At 52.0% G+C, this 18559-nt stretch overlaps 4 protein-coding genes across 4 annotated transcripts; 1 reads left to right on the top strand and 3 right to left on the bottom strand.

Moving 5' to 3' along the window:
• Positions 1-3002: 3002 nt before the first annotated feature.
• On the bottom strand, positions 3003-4758 carry UCRPA7_2122 (hypothetical protein; the record flags this gene model as incomplete). The annotated part of the gene is made up of 3 exons (XM_007914697.1): positions 3003-3191; positions 3250-4538; positions 4653-4758. 3 exons carry the CDS (start codon positions 4756-4758, stop codon positions 3003-3005), a joined length of 1584 nt encoding a protein of 527 aa, XP_007912888.1.
• Positions 4759-5717: 959 nt separating this feature from the next.
• On the bottom strand, positions 5718-6729 carry UCRPA7_2121 (putative nad dependent epimerase dehydratase protein; the record flags this gene model as incomplete). Its single annotated transcript, XM_007914696.1, has 2 exons — positions 5718-6167; positions 6277-6729. 2 exons carry the CDS (start codon positions 6727-6729, stop codon positions 5718-5720), a joined length of 903 nt encoding a protein of 300 aa, XP_007912887.1.
• Positions 6730-9648: 2919 nt separating this feature from the next.
• Positions 9649-11298, top strand: UCRPA7_2120 (putative squalene synthetase protein; the record flags this gene model as incomplete). The annotated part of the gene is made up of 4 exons (XM_007914695.1): positions 9649-9716; positions 9825-10884; positions 10943-11104; positions 11161-11298. The coding sequence occupies 4 exons, from the start codon at positions 9649-9651 to the stop codon at positions 11296-11298; spliced, it is 1428 nt and encodes a 475-aa protein (XP_007912886.1).
• Positions 11299-12022: 724 nt separating this feature from the next.
• UCRPA7_2119 (putative serine protease protein) lies at positions 12023-13362 on the bottom strand (the record flags this gene model as incomplete). The annotated part of the gene is made up of 2 exons (XM_007914694.1): positions 12023-12537; positions 12594-13362. The coding sequence occupies 2 exons, from the start codon at positions 13360-13362 to the stop codon at positions 12023-12025; spliced, it is 1284 nt and encodes a 427-aa protein (XP_007912885.1).
• Between the last annotated feature and the right edge of the window lie 5197 nt (positions 13363-18559).

The raw sequence follows: 18559 nt of genomic DNA, 5'->3' as shown, positions 1-18559 counted from the left end.
CAGATATGCGCACAAACAAACATCAGACAACGAGATGGTCAATGGCGAAAGAGACAGGACAGAAGAAGAGGCCAGAGGGGAAAAGAGAAGCAAATGCCCGCTCTCTTCAGAATCATGAGAGCCTCAGATGTTTTTATTTCTAGTCTGCAGCAGAGGGGCACGCCGCGCCTTTTTGTTTATTCACTAGCAGCAGCTCTATTATTCCCCATTGCTTAGCTATTGCCCGTCGACGCAGTCGAGCAGGCCCCCAAACCCGCAGCTGTCATCTCCCATCGTGTTTTTGTTTCATGCGTTGCATGCACAATTCCCCTCTTCCGCCCTCTGTTTGGAACATTTGGAGGCCCCATCCTGGTTCGCGTCACCGAGAACCACTCCCAAGAGTCCCAGGGACCCGCCATCCCGGCCCCTTAGCACCGGTGCTATAGCTACTTTATATTCGTCGGCCTTGGTGGTGGCCCGTAGGTATATAAGACGCGGGGTGGGGTTGTGGGAGGATCCAACAGGCGTGTTTCCCGTCAATCAAGTTGCTCCTCATCACGTCACTTGGAAGTGCTTCCACATGAGCCGGTCTTCTCTTACGTAGGAACTAATCTGATATCACAGTCCGGCACGGATACAGAGATACCTAGACTCGTAGAGAAATTACTGTCCTAGTCGCGGGGTTTTGGGTGTGGAGCTTACAAGGAGACACCAGCCGAGGCTCTTCACATTCACCTTACCCAGCAATGACTAGCGGCCTCGTGTGTACAACATATTCTGTTGCGTGTCTAGAAGAAGATTGGGAATAGCTGTAGATTGAAATGAGCAGGCGGATAACAAGATAAGATGTACTTGATCTTCACGATCAAGTCTAAATATCTAACATGGTAACAAACAAGGGCTGACACATATGATAGTAGCATCTTGTTTAGTCTTATCCTGTTGATTTCTATAATCTGGCACTCTTATTATCGGATTATAACCTCACAGAAGTGCTCATCTGTATTATATTTGGTAGTAAACTATCTGTCACTCCCAATGACTTGTGGCGTACGCCTGGAGCCGGCTGGCTCTTTACCTTGAGATACCGTCTCTCCAGCGTTCGAAGGTCTGGTCTGGAACTCTCATATCACCGTCCGGCACGGATACATAGCTAGACTCGTAGAGGGATTACTGTGTATGTTGCTTATTTTATCATCTGCCTGATGTGGTCATAATGGTATACCTTTTATTGTCGTAGAAAGACCGGTGTGTCACTGATATTAAGGCTGAACAAGGGACATCTGAAGCTGAAATCTTTCAGTTGTACTTGAAAATATTACGGCATTATCCTGGTAATCCCTGCGACCGCCTCTCTCGTAGTCGTGGAAATCCGAGGGAGGCGTCTCGGACTTCGCATTTGAAGGGTTTCAAACTAACATCCGGAGGCAGTCTGCATATACGTGGCTTGCAAATGCGGTCACTAGTTGATTCCTCGCCTCACCGTTGCGTATCACAACATTCTGATGTGTGTAGACCTTCTGTATGACTACTATATTTATCCACGACAGATAACAAGAGTGGAAGCCGCCGCTGTGACTTCTACCGAATCCTTTAGGAGCAGCGGGTATTGTGGTTATGGAAGTGCGAGGCAGTCCGAGTAAATTACCATGTATAAAGAGACTTGCTCGTGCTCTGAGATGTCTTGTGAGATTATTCAGATATTTCCAATCCCTATCATCAACAATATCGGCAACTGTCTACCATTCACTGCGCAGGAATACATCTCAATCTATAATTCCTAGACGCTATACTTTATCCAAAATGCGTTTCAGTGCTGGTATTATCGCTACTGCTATCTTCTCCGCGTCGAGCTGTTACGCTTGGACTTATAGTAACGGAGTATGGGTTGCAAACAATAACTGGTATGCTCTTGCTGGTGGTGAGTAACCCTACCAACTTGCTCAGCAAAGGTCAGATAAGTTCCAAGCTAATCTACGAGCTACCTAACTATGTTAGGCCACGCACATGAAGCATGTACCTACCGGAACACGAACAACATTCACAACGCGGGCGACGCCTGCGCTTATTTTATTGACGGTAGTGGCAATATCTATCACGGACGTAAGTTTGACTATTTGCACATAAAGGTTTCGAACAATACAAAACAGCTAATTTCTTACCGGTACAGATTGTGTCGTGAGTAACGGTAACTACTTGGAATGTGGATTACAACGTTGCTAGAAGGCTCTTTGAAAGTATTTGAATAATGTAGCCTCTAATGATAGTGACTTCTGAGAGAAAAGCAGGAAAGGTGTAAAGAATTAGGTGCACACAACTAATTCCATGCTATTGCTTATATCCTTATTTCTGCTACTGTTGTGAGCTCCTCGAAGCTAATCTTGTCGACGACTTGCTGTAGTTACTGATCAACAAGACACTGCTACGAGTATTCATGACCCGTGGCTCTAGCCCTGTGATTTCTTTTGCAACAAGTTGTACATTTCCTATATAGTTATTTCCGTCTTTGATATTTGGCGACTTTATCTAGGGTAGCCAAAATACGAAGTTTCTGGTCTATTCCAAAGGCGGATGCTGGCTCACTATACGCTCAGGTTAAAGCAGCACTAGCTCAGGTCAAGTCCAAGACAAAGGCAAATGCTCAGGGCAACTTTCGAGAAACGCATGTGGCTGTATATTGTCAACTCCTAACACCGTCAAAGCCAGGGTTGTCACGCTTAATCCTAATTCGAAACTTAGTCTAAGACTGCCAACTTACAACGCTCCTTTAGTATACTACTCAACATCTAAGTCTCGACAGGTCAGGTAGGCAGAGAGGAAATCTCAAAAAAGTGGACGTGATAGATAGAGGTGAAGTGTCGTTGCATGCATGTATCCTATCCAGGCAAGCCATCAAGTCAAGTGAAGTTAAGCTTCTATGCAGAAAAATTAAACAGTTCGCCAAACCCGTCCTGGTATCTATAGATATCCTCCCAGGTCAAATCAGTGGGACAGCCGCGGCCCTTAAAACAGAACGCCTTTGACTATGCCTTGGGCACGTTGGGGGCATCGGCTGCTGCTTCTGCTGCCTGGGCCGACTGACCCTTGTGCTTGTCTTTGTCTTTGCCTCGTTTCTTCTTGTCGGCCTTGTCCTGCTCCTTCTTGAGGGCCGCCTCGGCCACCAGCTGCTCAAACGCCATATAGTCGCCCTCTTCCTCCGGAGTTCTCGCAGCCTGCATCAATTTGAGTTAGCTTGATGAATGTATCATATGGTGGGGAAATGGATGTCACCTTTGCAAAGATGTCGCCAATGAGAACAAGTGCCTCTGCCCGCTCTAGCCTCTTTCCCAGTGGGACCTTCTTGTCGTTGAGGACAGCGTCGCAGACGTCCCTCAGCACGCTCTGGATCTCAAACTTGCTCCCGCGCCACGCCGCCGTCAAGATCTTGCCCGTGACCCTCCGCTCGTACTCCATCTTCTTCTCGTCGGTCCACTCCTCGCCGCCGCGCTCCTCCATGCGCGCCATCTCCTCCATGGTCTGCTGCGCGTCGATCGCCGACGATATCGTGTTCCACGTCTCCTTGACCAGCGTGCCCTTGTCGCGTATGCGGCTGAAGAAGCCGCCCATGCCGAACATCTTCTGCGAGCGCAGCAGCGCCGTCGCCTTGCTCATGTACGTCGTGCCGATCGCGTGCAGGATGTCGATGCCAAACGACTCCATCTTCAGGTCCTCCATCTCCAGCCGCGTCTTCTCCTGGAACGCCCGCGTCACGTCGCCGCCCTTGTCCGTCTCGGTCCACACGCTGATGCGGTCGAGGAGCTTCCGCGCCAGCGTGTCGACACGCTCCTGGCGGACGCGCGCGCGCTCCTTCTCGTAGGCGGCCAGCTGCTCGCGCTGCTCCTTGGTCAGACCTCCCTTCTTCTTGTCCTTCTCCTTGCGCCGTAGCGACGCCTCATCCTCGGCGGCGGCTGTGACGTCGTCCGACGGGCGGTCCATCAGAGCAGGGCGGATAGGGATGGCCGTGCGTCGTGGTGTCGATGTCCCGCTGGCAGATGGGCCAGGCGTAGATGTGCGGGATGCAGACGGTGACGGTTCTCGAGATACTTTGGATGCAGGTGCAGAGGCAGTGCCTGTAGCAAAGGTCTTCTCGCTCGCGGGCTCGTCCTCTACTACCACAACGGGGGGCTTGTTCGGTACGCCGGTCTGTCCTCCAGCGTCCGCACCCGAAGACTTCATGCTCTCCTTCATCGCCTCCTCCGTGCCCGGGAACTCCTCCTCAGCAGCAGCCGCCTCCGCCGCGGCGGCTTCTGCAGCGGCGGCCTCCTCCTCAGCCATGGTGATGTCCATGGTCGCAGTCAGGTCCTTCATCAGGCTGATCTCGCCAATCCAGTCCTGGAACGCCTCGCCGCCGAAGATGCTTGTGAAGAACTCGGCCGGGTCGACGAACCCTTCTTGCGGCTTCGCGTGGTCCTTGCCATACTTGTCGTAGGCTTTGCGTAGGTCTGTGTCGGAGAGCACTTGGTAGGCTTCGCCGATCTCCTGGAACTTGGCATGTGCGGAGGGGTCATTGGGGTTCTTGTCTGTAGTGGGATTGTCAGAATCAGGCCGGCGAGTAGTGTGGTATCAACAGCCAACAACGAGATGCAGCTATTTCACGGAGGATCGCATCAGCCAAGAGACCGGCGGGAACGCACCTGGATGATGAACGATGGCCAGTTTTCGATATGCCTTCTTGATCTCTAGCTCGGTGGCTGTCGGCTTGACGCCGAGGAGGTCATAGTATGCCGTGTCGACGACCATGGTGAGAGAGCTGCGCAGCTCGCACTGCGCTGATGGTAGGGAAGAGTGGTGACGTGAAAGTGGTTATTGTTGATGCTTTCCCTAAAGAACTGGTATACAGCACAGTAAGATTAAGTCGTCGGTGGGATCACGATCGAGTCTGCGACAGCAGTATAGCTTGAATTGTGTTGTTGGCAGTCTGTGTAAGATGCAGCCTTCTTTTCTTGGTCTTTTTAAGTCAATTCAAGTCGTGGCTCCTGGCAGCCTGGCGAAATAAAATCCCCCGACGTTGTCCAAGGCGTTAGAGAAGCATCCCGGCTTGCCGAATCCCAAGGCACACCGCCCCACGGATTACGTCGTTTTTTCAGCTACCAGCACCTGCGCCGCACTCAGCAAGAGGCCACAGATGGCGGGGCACTGCTCTGCTATTTCTTCAAGCTTCCAAGTCTTCGTCTTGTCCAGCTTTACATGTCGCATTAATAGGACAAATGCTACGATTTGACATATGTATACTTACATTGAGTATGCTATGATGGACAGCATCGCCCACTCACATGGCACTTCGTGTGTGTTTCGTCACTCATCTTACTAGACGGTTCAGTCCATCGAAATCGAACGCTTGTGACAGATTATCACAGAAAGAAATCACATGCACGGCTGGTGGTCTTCCCAATTAATCAGGGTCAAGTTTTCATTTCAAGCTCTTTCTGCAGCCAGACAGTGAATTGTGGAGAGGATATCACTATACGGAGCTCTGCCTATATTAATGATGACCCAAGCACCTTTTTCGAGTGTCTCTCGGAACCGATCATGAAGGATAAGATCCGAAGAACCCCCACGTTATCTCCAAGAAGCTAGATAAAAGGATATAACAAAGATCTGCCCATCCCCTGCAAGACTCCCCGATCGCCAATTCATGTTGCGTCTATCGAATGTCCGTTTGCTCCTTCTAACAAAAAGTGGGCAGACAAATCAGCCTCTTACTGTGTTCCGGCAGCCTTCATGCGCTCGAAGCACTGCCTGTAGGCCTCGTGGATCTCGGGGACCTCGTAGTTGTACTCCTTGAGCTTCTTGATGAGCTTGGTGGTGTCGAGCTTGCAGTTGCTGCGGCCGGCCTTGATGACCTTGGCCTGCTCCTCGAGGGAGAAGTTCTTCCAGGTGAAGCCGGGGCGCACAATGTCGCGGAAGAGGGTCAGCACCTCGTTGTGGGAGATGGCGCCGGGGTTGGTGAAGTTGAAGACGCCCGTGTCGCTGTGCTCGGCCATCAGGATGGAGGCGGGCAGCAGGTCGTGCAGGATCGTGTTGCTGTTGGGGATGTCAACCACGCGCTCGTACTTGGAGATCTTGGTGACGAAGTTGCGCGAGTGCAGGTCGTCGGAGACGGGCATGCGGAGACGGAGGATGAGGCAGTTGTTGTAGAACTTCATGACCTATGCGGCGACATCATCAGGTTAGTACAGATTCATTCTCGACCTTCTGAAGAGGAGCGTGAAGGCCAATTGCCTCTGCTTGAAGTATAACTCGGGGAAGGAAACTCACCTCTTCAACATGACCCTTGGTCTCGGAGTAGAAGCTGCCCTTGAAGTTGGCGGGGTCGGTCTCGAGGTAGCCGGGACCGTCCCAGGGATGGGCATCGTCGTACTGGTAGATGCAGCCGGTCGCAAAGACGGTGCAGTGGATGCCCTTGAGGTAGCAGCAGTCGGTCAGGTTCAGGGTGCCGATGACGTTGGATCGCATCGTCTCCTCCTTGTGGTCCTCGCACCAGTCGACATTGGGACGGCCAGTGCAGCCGGCGGCATTGAGGACATGGGTGGGCTTGACCCTGTCGAGCTCAGCGAGCACGGCCTCGCGGTCCTGCATGCGGATGGTGGTGCTGGAGACCTCCTTGCCCTGGCTCTCGAGGATGTCCTTGAGATGGCCAGCAACCCATCCCTCGCCTCCCCAGATGAGGAAGCGGTTCGCCTTTGTGCCATTGGTGCCGTTGGTAGCCATTGTGACAGTCTCTGGGTTTGACCGACGGACGGATATGATTTGTAAGTGCGGTGAGCGGGCGCTGTGACCTTCGCGGGGTGTGCCTTCAGTGGACTGTTCGAGGCAGTAGTAGGTAGACAAGACAGACACGACACAGGCTGTGAAGACTGATATGGCAGACAGGAATGGCGGAGACGGTGAAGGGGAAGATGAAAACGAATGGATCCAGCTGCCGTATTTAAGAGGACAGACAGACAAGACGGCGACTCCAGTCTAAAAAAGAAACACGAAGCCAGGGATGGGGCTGGATTCCAATCCCTAGGTGCAGTAGGCGCAGACTATCAAATGCAGTTGCTGCACTTGGGTGCGGGCCCCAGCGAGGAGAGGACAACGCCGGCGCTATTGGAGGGGCAAATCGACGAGAGGGGCCACCATCTGGGCAGCAGGACAGTCCTGACTCCTGAGGACGTATACGTGTTACACACCTGAGAGGCTACGCAAGTGGCCAGACACAAGAGACACACCCTTTTCTTCCAAGGTTGACCTGCTCAGGTACACGAGTTCAAATCAAAACGGGTACTGTGCTAAGTGCTACCTACTCAGGAACGGTGTGGCCGCCGTTCGAAACCTTCGTAATGCTTACGACTTCTCCTTCCCTTGGTTAGATTGTATCGAGGTTCCATGAAAGTCATAAAGAATATTAAACTCTACTGGGTAGCCCTCCAGTTTTGAAAGTGAAATACCTAGGTATGTCCTGGCCCATTGAGAGGCAAGCGACAGCTCAGCAGCATGCATGTTTGTGTCGCTGATATGAGAATGTCTCGGGGACCCGACAACACCCTGGACATTGATTGCGTTGCGTTAGGTCGTTGTGCTCCACTGCACATCACAATGAAGATCCTCCTAACGTTAGTTGTTCTGTAGAGGCCCAGCAATGTGAGAGAGCTGTCATCTTTTGACATTTCGGTTGCCACGACATGCCATGCCATGCCATATCCTACTGTTGGGGTTGGTAGAGTCATGCCAAATAAATGTCTTAGCTTATTAATGAAGCTCTTGATTATTTTCAGTGAGGAGTCAGTCTCTTCGTACTGGCCAGACTCGCTAGTACAGTTCACTGCTTAGTTATTAGCTCGGTGGAAAATCATAACGCCTTAGCTTCATAGTCGTGACTTTGACTGCTTAATGGACTGAAGAGATGTGGAGAGGCGGTGGCCGACTCGTGTTGACACCCAGTCCAGATCCGTCTGCTGCTTCTCAAGCAGCTAAAAGCCATCATTCAGCAGCATCGATATAATATGAGAAGAAAGAGCGTCATGCAGGTTGCTTGCTGCCGAGCGGCGTCATGCGGCAACGTTATACGAGAAATACCACCAATGCGCGGCTGCAGTCGCCCGCCCGTTGAATCAGTCGATGTATCATTTATCTATCTAGCAGTAATCCGTCTTGACGCACGACCAGGGGCTCGTATACCGACTTAAACAATATTCCATCTTGCCTTTGTAGAAACAGCGAGGCGACTTACGACAAGCCATGTACATGGACATAGACGAATATTTCTGTGGATGAAGGACCATAGGCGAGTGCAACCGGTTTTAAACCCCTAGTCAGCAGCATACTTCAGGTATCCAAGTCGTCTCCGCTCTGATGACCGTAGCAGCTGTACTTGACGAAGATACCATCGTCTGTTGCAGTAGTAGAGTACTGTGGATTGGTAGACAGTATCGAGACGTCACCAGGGGCGCTACATAGATAGCAGCTCAGGATGATCAGTGAAAGCGTGTAGTAGACCTGCCAACTGATCATTCTTTCTACCTCGACATATATCCATATATCAGTAGCGGGCTATCTTGCATCTTGCATCTTGCATCCAACATCTCATCCAATGTTTGGAGTAATGTATACTTGAGTATGATAGGGTAGTATTCGTGCCTTGCATCCTCCATCCGGGGTATTAGTCTATCTTATCTATATGAGATTCCTGCAGTCCACTTACCTAGGTACAGTAGTCATAAGTCCTTGGAGAAGTCTTCACTAAAGGCCAAGGTCACCACGGCTTTGGATTTCAATGTCCACTCTCCGAGCCGTTCCAAAACTCCGGTGCCTTGTCGGCTGCCAAACCGGACTTTACGATAAGATAAACTTGCACCCCCCGCCCGAGGATCAGCAAATGGAATTGGAAGGATCTGGCGGCCGATGGATGTCACTTGGTGGATCGCATTTTTCTGCTGTAAAGGCATACCTGAAGTATCATTGTCTGTCATGGAGAAGCTTGCAATTGAAATAGTAAAGGGGTCGAGGTAGCGACCAATTGTGTTTCGAGAGGGTCTTGTAGAGAAGCACATCTCTTCTACCATCCAGCTATTCAGTTGCTTGCTTGAATGTCTCAATCTTGCAGTGTTGTTGTTCTTCCTTTATGTCCAACGATTCACAGTCCTGATACGAGTAGTTATAGCTACTATCTACGCAGGTAGCCATACACAATGTCGTTGAACAAGCCTCCTTTCCGCCCTTCCCCAGAGCGACGACGTAATGACCCCCTAGCCCTCCTGCCCTACATACCAAGGTTTGCTTCTACCCAGCTACTTTACCTAGGTAGGCCAAGCTAACGCAGTGCCCCAGCATCAGGTTCCTCCGTAAGACTTACGAGCTAAAACGTAGCGGGCCCGCGGGGCTGGGCGCTGGTTGGCCTGGCCCTTATGTGCCACATCCCAAATCTCCGGCCTAAATTCTCTGCGCTCCGCCCGCTGCAGGTTCCTGGCCCATTAGGGGATTATCAGAGAGCTCACCGCCCGCCGCTCTCCTTATTAAATTTGTCCACGCGCGCCCCATCCAAACGTCAACGAACGACACCGTCTGCCTCCGAGATCCCTTCACTTTTTCTCCCATCACCAGCCAACACCCGCAGGAAAGCGAACTTCTCGCCGGCTGACTGTCAAGATGGGCGCCGCTAAGACCGCTCTTTACCTTCTATTCCACCCGAACCAGCTGCGTTCCATCATACAATGGTATGTTCCTGGCCTGTCTCCCTCTGCAGCCTGCCCCCTATGAGGCTATTCCCCAATGCGATTGCCTCGCCATTGGAGCGCATTCTCCCATCTAACATGCGCCTACAGGAAGCTGTGGCATGAGCCCGTTCACAGGCGAGATCCCGCCAAGGAGACACCCACCGAGTCAGCATGCTTCCGCTACCTTGACCTGACGTCGCGAAGCTTCGCTGCTGTCATCCAGGAGCTCAACCCGGAGCTCCTCATGCCTATCACCCTCTTCTACCTCGTACTTCGTGGCCTAGACACCATCGAAGATGACATGACCATCCCCATCGAGAAGAAGGAGCCTCTGCTGCGCAACTTCCACAGCAACATGGAGATTGACGGTTGGACATTCACCGAGAACGGCCCCAACGAGAAAGACCGCGAGCTGCTCGTCCATTTCGACGATGTCATTGTTGAGCTAAAGAAGACAAAGAAGCAATACTACGATGTCATCAAGGACATTTGCATCAAGATGGAGAACGGTATGGCCGACTATGCCCTCAAGGCAGAGCACGGCGAGCACGGCGTCATGACCGTCAAGGAGTACGAGCTCTACTGCCATTACGTCGCCGGCCTGGTGGGCGAGGGCCTTACGCGCCTCTTTGTCGAATCGAACCTAGCCAACCCCCAGCTCAAGAACCGTCCGGAGTTGACAGAGTCCATGGGCCAGTTCCTGCAGCAGACCAACATCATCCGCGACGTTCACGAAGACTACCTAGACAAGAGATCATGGTGGCCCAAGGAGGTGTGGAGCAAGTATGTTGATAAGTGGGACGACATTTTCAAGCCAGAGAACAGGGAAAAGGCTCTACACTGCAGCTCCGAGCTCGTGCTCAATGCGCTCAAGCGCGCGGACGAGTGCTTGTTCTATATGGCAGGCATCCGGGATCAGAGCGTGTTCAACTTCGTCGCAATCCCGCAATCGATGGCCATTGCGACACTGGAACTCGTATTCAGGAATCCCGCCATCTTCCATTCTCACATCAAGATCACCAAGGGCGATGCCTGCCAATTGATGACTGAGTCAACTCAGAACCTCAGGGTCGTCTGTGATGTCTTCAGGAGGTACGTCAGGAGGATACACCAGAAGAACGACCCGAGAGACCCTCACTATATGGCTATCAGCATCCAATGCGGCAAGGTTCGTGAATCGTAGTCCTGGCGGCGGTCGGACACTCAAGCTAATTGATTTGCAATAGATCGAACAGTTCATCGAGAGCATATTCCCTACTCAGGATATCAAGAAGCTTGAGGCCGAGAAGAACGCGACACGGACGGCAACGCCCGCAATGGAGACTTCTGAGGCAGTCATGTTAATAGCGGCTGTCCTCGGTGTACTATTGCTAATTGGTGGGCTTATGGTATGTTTGCATTACGTATTGTGGGATGCAAAATTTTGTGCTGACGTGAATTCTAGATTGGTACGGCTTGGATGATGGGTGCTCGATTTGACAAGGTGTTTGAAGGTCTCAAACCAGGCACATTCCTCTCGGATGAGACTACAGCCTCTATTGCAACGTCAATCCCCAGTGGCGTGCCACATGAGGAGCTGTAATATTATTTTCGGTCATCATCGTACATATATCCAAGCACATATGCAAGACCTCGCAGACCAAGAGCGTCTCGCCAGCCGATGTTCGAATAGATTAATCGTGTATCGGATCAGAGGCCAATCCATCATTAGGTACTGATCCTTAGCTTTTATTAATACCTCCAACATTGTTCTTTCGGTCGGCCATGCTGCAGCATCGATTGCGTGGTACGGTATCAAGTCTTTCAGCCATGATATGTGGGCTAGCACGGATGTCAAATTGCAATTCAGTCCATTTCAATGACTGTAGTTGTGCCGAAGATGTGCTGATATCGATGGAGGAGCAAGTAGCCTGGAATCCGGGCACGCGCCGAGGGTCTTCTTTCAACACCCCTTTGAGAGACGTTCGATCGTGGATTGCAGACATGTCATGCTGAATGTTCCAAGGTGCCAATCCGAGAGCCATTCAGGGCGATTCATTGCCCAGACCAGAGGAGCGCATGTCACAACGAATGCTTCATGTCCCGTTTGATGGAATGCCATGTATGCAATGTATTCACACGTGCGAAGTTTATCCTATATACAGTGTTGCTACAAATCAAGACGCTTCTTGCGGCGCCATATATTCGCTTGATCGCAACCCCATTATTCACACTAGAACGTCTAAATGATATGCAAAACCCGGTTTTCATCCGCAGCCGACACTCTCTCAATTCTCCAGACCTGGCTGTCTCACTCTCTTCACTGATTATTGGTTGCCGTTGTTGGCAATCAGGCTCGTCGTGCCTCGTCTATTGTTCCTCACGCGAGCGCCAGTCTGGCCAGCGAGCTCGGTGATCCTGTCCGCGACGGCGTCCACGTCGGTGATGCCCTCGAGCGCCATGAGGTAGGCGGCCAGGCCGGCGACGTGCGGGCTGGCCATGCTCGTGCCGGACAGCGTCTCGGTGTCGGTGTCGCTGGCGATGCCCACGGACAGGACGTCGACGCCGGGCGCGAAGATGTCGACGACGCTGCCGAAGTTGGAGAAGCTGGCCCGGGCGTCGGTGGTCTGGTCGATGGCGCCGACGGTGATGGCGCCCGTGGCCGAGGCGGGGCTGTCGTTGGCGGCGTTCTGGTTCTCGTTGCCGGCGGCCACGACGGGCACGACGCCCGCCGCGCGGATCTGGTTGATGGCGGCGTTCACGGCGTTGGAGCGCGAGCCGCCGAGGGACATGTTCATGACGGCTTTGCCTGACAGTCCACTTGATGAGGCGGTTTCGGCCACTACGAATAATGTGTTAGTCTACCCCTTTATATGAAAAACGACGAGATTTGCCTACCGAACTGCATGCCTGCGATGACACCGGAGTTGGATCCAGCCCCATCAGCATCCAACACCTTGACGCCCATCAGGTTGACATTCTTGGCCACACCAAAAGTCGCTCCTCCAATGGTACCGGCGACGTGACTCCCGTGCCCGTTCTCATCGGTGTCGACGTTGTTGACGAAGTTCGCAGCCATAGTCGCACGGCCCTCGAACTCGCTGTGAGTGGTCAAAATGCCAGTGTCCACGATGAACGCCGTGATACCCTGGCCGGCAGTGCTGTCAAAGGTATAAGTGGTGCCGCCAGCAGCAGCATTAGACAGACGAATCAGGCCAGACGGAGCACCTTGCTGGGTCTGCGCCGCCGAGAGAGACACCTTGGCATCGGCCTCGATGTAGCTGATCACGTCGCTCGTGCTGAACATGTCAATCATGTCCTTGTCGTCGGCCTCGAGCGACATGGCTCGCCAGGTGTTGATCTTGATGGCGTTGACGCTGGTGGACAGGAAGCGGTTGTCAATGGGCGACCTCTTGCCAATATTGCGCTTGGCGACGGTCGTCATGACCTTGGCCTGGTGGGCATCGATCTCATCGCTGGAGAACGTGCTGTTGTACACCACAATGAACTTGTTCGGGATGATGTCGTTTGCGTCCGGGTTGGCGATGGGCACGCCGAGGAAGCGATCACCCCGGCGTGGGGCCGGGCTGGCGGCCGGAGCCGGAGCCGCTATGGCCAACAGGGGCAGAAGCAGAGCAGCAGAGAGAAAAGTCGAGAGAGGCGCCATATTTGCGGTTTACAGCTCTGAAAGTTTCTGACGAGATGTGAAAGAAGGACTGAATTGGTAGATGATCTCAAGAGCGAACTAGCTCACGATCTTGAATCTGAAGAGAATGACTGGGTTGAAAAGGGGCGAAAATATGAGAAAGAGACGGTGTCCAGCCTGCTACACCCAGAAAGCAAGAGAAGTGAAGTGAAGGGAAGGGAACGTGAAGCAAGAACCAGCACAGCGGAAAGCCAGAATGGAATAAGAGGAGAAAAGAAGATATCCGGGGACAAGAAGAGCGGCGCGGCTCGAGAAGATAAAGCAAAGGTCTCGACATTTGTCAAGGCACCACCAAACTGGTCCTCCCTGATACTCCTGGGAGGCCATTGCCAAGAAATGAAGCCCCCAGGCTTTGTCACTAAGAAGAGTTCCAGGGCCCAGGCATAGTCCTGGAAAGTTAGCACGGCTCATCTAATCCAGATGGGCTCTTTCTGGGCGAGGGTTGAGCAATAGGAGTTGCGTGGTCTGGTCTTGGCTTGTGTTGTCTCGGCGGGGACGTCTGGAGGCGGGTAGGAGAAGTACGCGCAGCGGCGCTGCCAAGTCAAACACCAAACCAGGGACTAAGACCCTGGCCGGGGGCACGACGCCGTGTAACGTCCATACTGCATAGTAGTACCTGTACCATATACAGACTGCAATGTAGCTTTCGATTCTCAAATATAGAGATTCCTAAGCTCGCATAGCATAGCGCCTAACATCATGCTGTGAGAGACATATTGGAAGCGTCAGGGCCAGGTCCGTCGCTGGCTTCTTCTCGCGGGTTACACTGTCTTGGCCGCGAGCTCTGTGGCTCTCCGCAGATTCCGAGCTGTCTTGTTTCGGTAAGCTGGCCGCGGCCGACAAAGGAATCACAGCCGTTGGCTTTTTACCCAACGGCATTGCTTGACCTGGACAGATCACCGACCGGATCTGTCGTTCGAAGTAGATGGCTGGCGGTGGCAGCGCGGGCTGTCATTGGGAAGGCCACACCCAGCGCAGAATTACTGGTAACTGTCCAGGAGGCTCGTCTCATGCAGGAACGTCGGCAGCTCCCGCCAAGTATGCGGCGTAAATGGGTGTAATTGGTCTCTTTGGGTAGTGTTGAAGGAACAAGAGGCAACTGATTTGGATTCCCCTTGCGCAGGTTGCTGCAGCTAACAAACTAGATCACAAGAGGCTCCCCCCTGTTTCCCCACAGCCACGGGGGATTTGTGTCATTTGGTCCCTGTACTTTGGCTGCGCTGTCAAATTGCCTCGATCTTCTGTTTACGATTTGTTACTGTACACAAACAGTCTCGCAGACTGGAAAGATATCATTCATAATGAAAAACGCATTATCAAATCCGGGGTTACAGCCTCAGTGCAAAGCCTCCACTACCCGAGACTTGTCTTCTTCCCCAAAATGCATGGGAGTTGAAAGAGATAATCAACTTGGTCACAATTCAGAATCGGGACAGAAACTGAGATTTATAGCAAAGGGAATCTCGGTCAAACGCAGCGAGAGTACTGTCGGTCCCTCGTGAATGTCTGCAGCTATCGGCGTTATCAGTACCCGTAACTCACCTGTGCTACCGTGCTTGATGTACACACAGGCTCAAATGGATGATTGCCCATCAGACACGCTCTGCTGGTGAATCTGGTTCCTGATCGACCGCCAAGGCCAAGCGTCCTGCGGACCGTTCGCAGTCACACGGCAATCGCTTCTGGGCAGTGTATTTCGGAATTCATTACTTGGCTCTTGTGGTAGAGAGCTATAAGCTCGTATTCAAAATTGTAGAGGCAGGGCTTTTCAATCTCCTTCTCGGTCAGCCTGGCTATATAGGATGAAGGGGTTCAACAATGCTGTAATCGAACGAGTGACGAGAGAGGATCGGGCAATTGACGCTTCTCCTGAGCATCAAGCGAGGAATTAGGTAATGGAGTTCGCCTAGCAGAGTTACAGCACATTGAGGGCTCGAAACTCGAATGCAAAGGGTGACCAGACCACTGTGGGCCGAAACAGTGATGACGAGCAGCTTCACAGGACAAGGCAGGGATCCCCAACCGCGCGAGTGGCTGCTCGACACAGGGGTCTCGGCGCCGCAGCATCGTGGTGAAACAAGTCCACCGCCAACACCCTGGGCGAGGTACGAGATTCTGAACCGATTTCTGGAAGCACTGGGTCTGCCAAGCGCAAGGGACACCACCAAAGAGGACGAAGCTGCAGAAGCAATGGCCGAATCGGAAATTTCAGGCATGTTTCGTCAATTGGAGAGAAGGCCAACAGACGTATCTCAGAACACTGCTTACAATGTACCAAACCAAAAAAGTCAAGTACATACCAAGACAGTTGAGACTGAAGAGTCTTAGTATTCGCCCAACCCGTCCGCAAGCCAAGTGTTTTCTACATGAAGCAATGGCCAAGAGCCGAGGATCGCCAAAGACATAAGAGATGCCCAGGCATGATCGACGATGGTATCACTGACTTACGGAAGGCTTAGAGACAGGCATTCGACGCCTCGCAAGGTGAAGTACAGAAAGTATTTAGAGGCAAGTTTCCAACTCTGTGACGATATGTATAGATACTCCAGCACGATAGCGAACCGAATCGTGATGCACAATATCCCGGGATATAGCATCCAAGTTGGAGATGTTACGTGTTTGTAGTGTCATTACGCCAGCATACCAAAACTATGCAGGCTTTCCAACGTGAATACTCTGTTTCCTTGGATATCACGGACATTGTGCGACGTGTAGGCTCGCAGAATTTCGGGGTGAGGAGGGTATGCTTTCCGGATTGAACTCTACACTATCGGTTAGAGTCGTTGGACTGCCTCCAAAAGTGCAGCTGTGTTTAGCTGGGGGCTGACACAGCGGCTCCCTTGATCTGCCCCACGGTGGGTGTGTTAAAGAAACCGAGACAGTGCTGGAGCAGAGAGACGCGCGTTCTTCATTGTAGGTGTTACGTAGTGAGTGAGCAGGGATGTGGGAGTTCAGCAGCTTCACCCGCACAGCTCGTGTTATCTTACCACGATCTGCTGCTGTATAGAGAGCTGGCCGCTGTCGTCGACAGGTTTGTAGTGTCTGAGCTTAGACTCTTTCTACATTGCGCTTTCCTAAAATTATCTCAGAGTCGAACTTGGCTCGGAATATTAGACTCATGCCCCTCCTTGTCGTCTACTTGACTTCTTGACGATCACGGAGCCAACTCTCATGTGCCTACGTTCTCGGCCCAATTTCATTGTGGGCTAGATCGAAGGCGACTCTATCAATGTCTATCATAGCAAAGCCCCTTGCTCGAAATGTCTACGTTTAGTATTCACACCCAGGTTGTTGTCTTGCACAGAACAGGCATATATACAGTGGCAGGCGGGTAATTCTTCGGCCCGGTCCGATATTTTCCTCACATGGGCAATACATAGCTACTTCCTGAGTTGACTTCTTCGTCAACTTGGGTTTCTCGCCCGTTATACCGTGGTATAGTCAGCGTGATGCCCTATTGAGTCCTGTAAGTGTAGGCATTTACTCTGCACGTAGCATAATTAACGGCGCGCCTTCAACTGCATTACCGAGGTGGAGCGTGCTATTTCATGCATGCACCGTACAGCCAGAGAGAGATACATTGACAAACCTCACAGCCCTAGGACAAGTAGATGAGTAGTAAAGGCCAATGGCGAATGGACAGAGATGTGGCTGAGATCAGGTATACTACTGATTCGGCGTCTATATCTGTCATTGCGCCTCTCTGGTACAAGATTCATGTATCTAAGCTTTTCCAAGATGTGGTACAGGAGTAGGTCAAGTGTGGGAGAGAAATTTAGAGCCATGGGACGCTTTTCCATACTCCTCAGAACGCCCGACAGCGATCTCTTCCTTGCGCACTTTTTTTTGTAGGAAACCTTGGAAAGAGAGGCTTATCTAGTGTCTATCAGGCGGCGTCGATGATCACTTGCTGCATGCATGGTCAAAGCATCGGCCGTGAGGGTTCTCCCAAAGTGGACTGAACTGACTAACGCATTCAATTAAACTCGAGTGCGCGTCTGGCCGTCACGACGCGCCCCGTTCTCGTCACAGGGCACACTCTGTTTGGGAGAAGGAACAGCAAAGGCAGCGCCTGGGCATTGAGATGGGGTGCAAGATTACATGACTTGGGCGTCTTCCCTTGCTTCACCAGTGTAATTTTCGTAATATGTCAGTCATGTGCTGCTATGTTATGTTATGTTACATAAGATAAAAAATAGGTGCGCGGCTGTGCAGTCCATGCCAAATTAGATGATGAGAGTTGGGAGATTGGCCTCTACAGTAGCTCCTAGCAGAGGTAATGTCGTTAAGTGCCTGCCAATGCCATCCCGAAAAAGGGTTTCCCCTCTCCTACACGGTACATGATACACGATACACGATACGTGCACGACACAAGAGTCAAGACACCACAGACGGCAAATTGTCTGTCTGTCCGTCCTCAGCCACCCACTCAGCGTCATCAATAAACACCATTCATACATACAATACAATACAATACAATACATGCAGCGGCGACACAAGGAAAAGGACAAGAGGACTGACTCCTGATAACGACAACGACTCTGCGTCTTCCCTCAACATCCGTCCGATCTCCTCACTCCCGCCATTCTTATTCTTCTTGCCGACGAGCACCCCAAGCCGCAGTGGATAGCGCTTCGAGGCGCATTGAATCCGGCACCACTTTCCGAGAATCGCGTGCTGTACAGTGCATGCAAGAGTATTCCACCTGTTCGGCACACACCACTGGTCTGGTCTAGTCTAGAGTATAGCGCTGGACAATAGCATAGCATAGCGAGTGAGCAAGGCAGACGACTTCTTTCGCTTTGTTGAGCAATCAAATCGACACACATACAGACAGACAGACGAACAGCATTCCAGTCCATCACCCGACTGCGCACTCCTTCGCAGCCACCTCCAATCCCTGCGAGTCGTCCCAATCTTACACGACTACTACCTCTTGGTGTACTGTACCTACTGGCTGCAACTTTGCCGTCCGTCCCTTACAATCTGCGACCCTTTGCCCTCAAGTCAGCACCGCCGACTGCATCCCCCGCCTCAGAGATCTCAGGGATCCTGCAACATCCATCGAGCACGCGACGCCCCAAAAAGTCCAACGAACCTCCCATCTCTCCCGGTGCCGGCTCATCAGGGTATCTTTCGATTCTCCGCGTCCAGCATC

The sequence above is a fragment of the Phaeoacremonium minimum genome (genome assembly GCF_000392275.1).
Source record: "Phaeoacremonium minimum UCRPA7 unplaced genomic scaffold PA7_03_scaffold_149, whole genome shotgun sequence".
NCBI lineage: Eukaryota > Fungi > Ascomycota > Sordariomycetes > Togniniales > Togniniaceae > Phaeoacremonium > Phaeoacremonium minimum.
The sequence above is the reverse complement of the archived record's forward strand: the minus strand, read 5'-3'. Positions and strand labels throughout refer to the sequence as shown.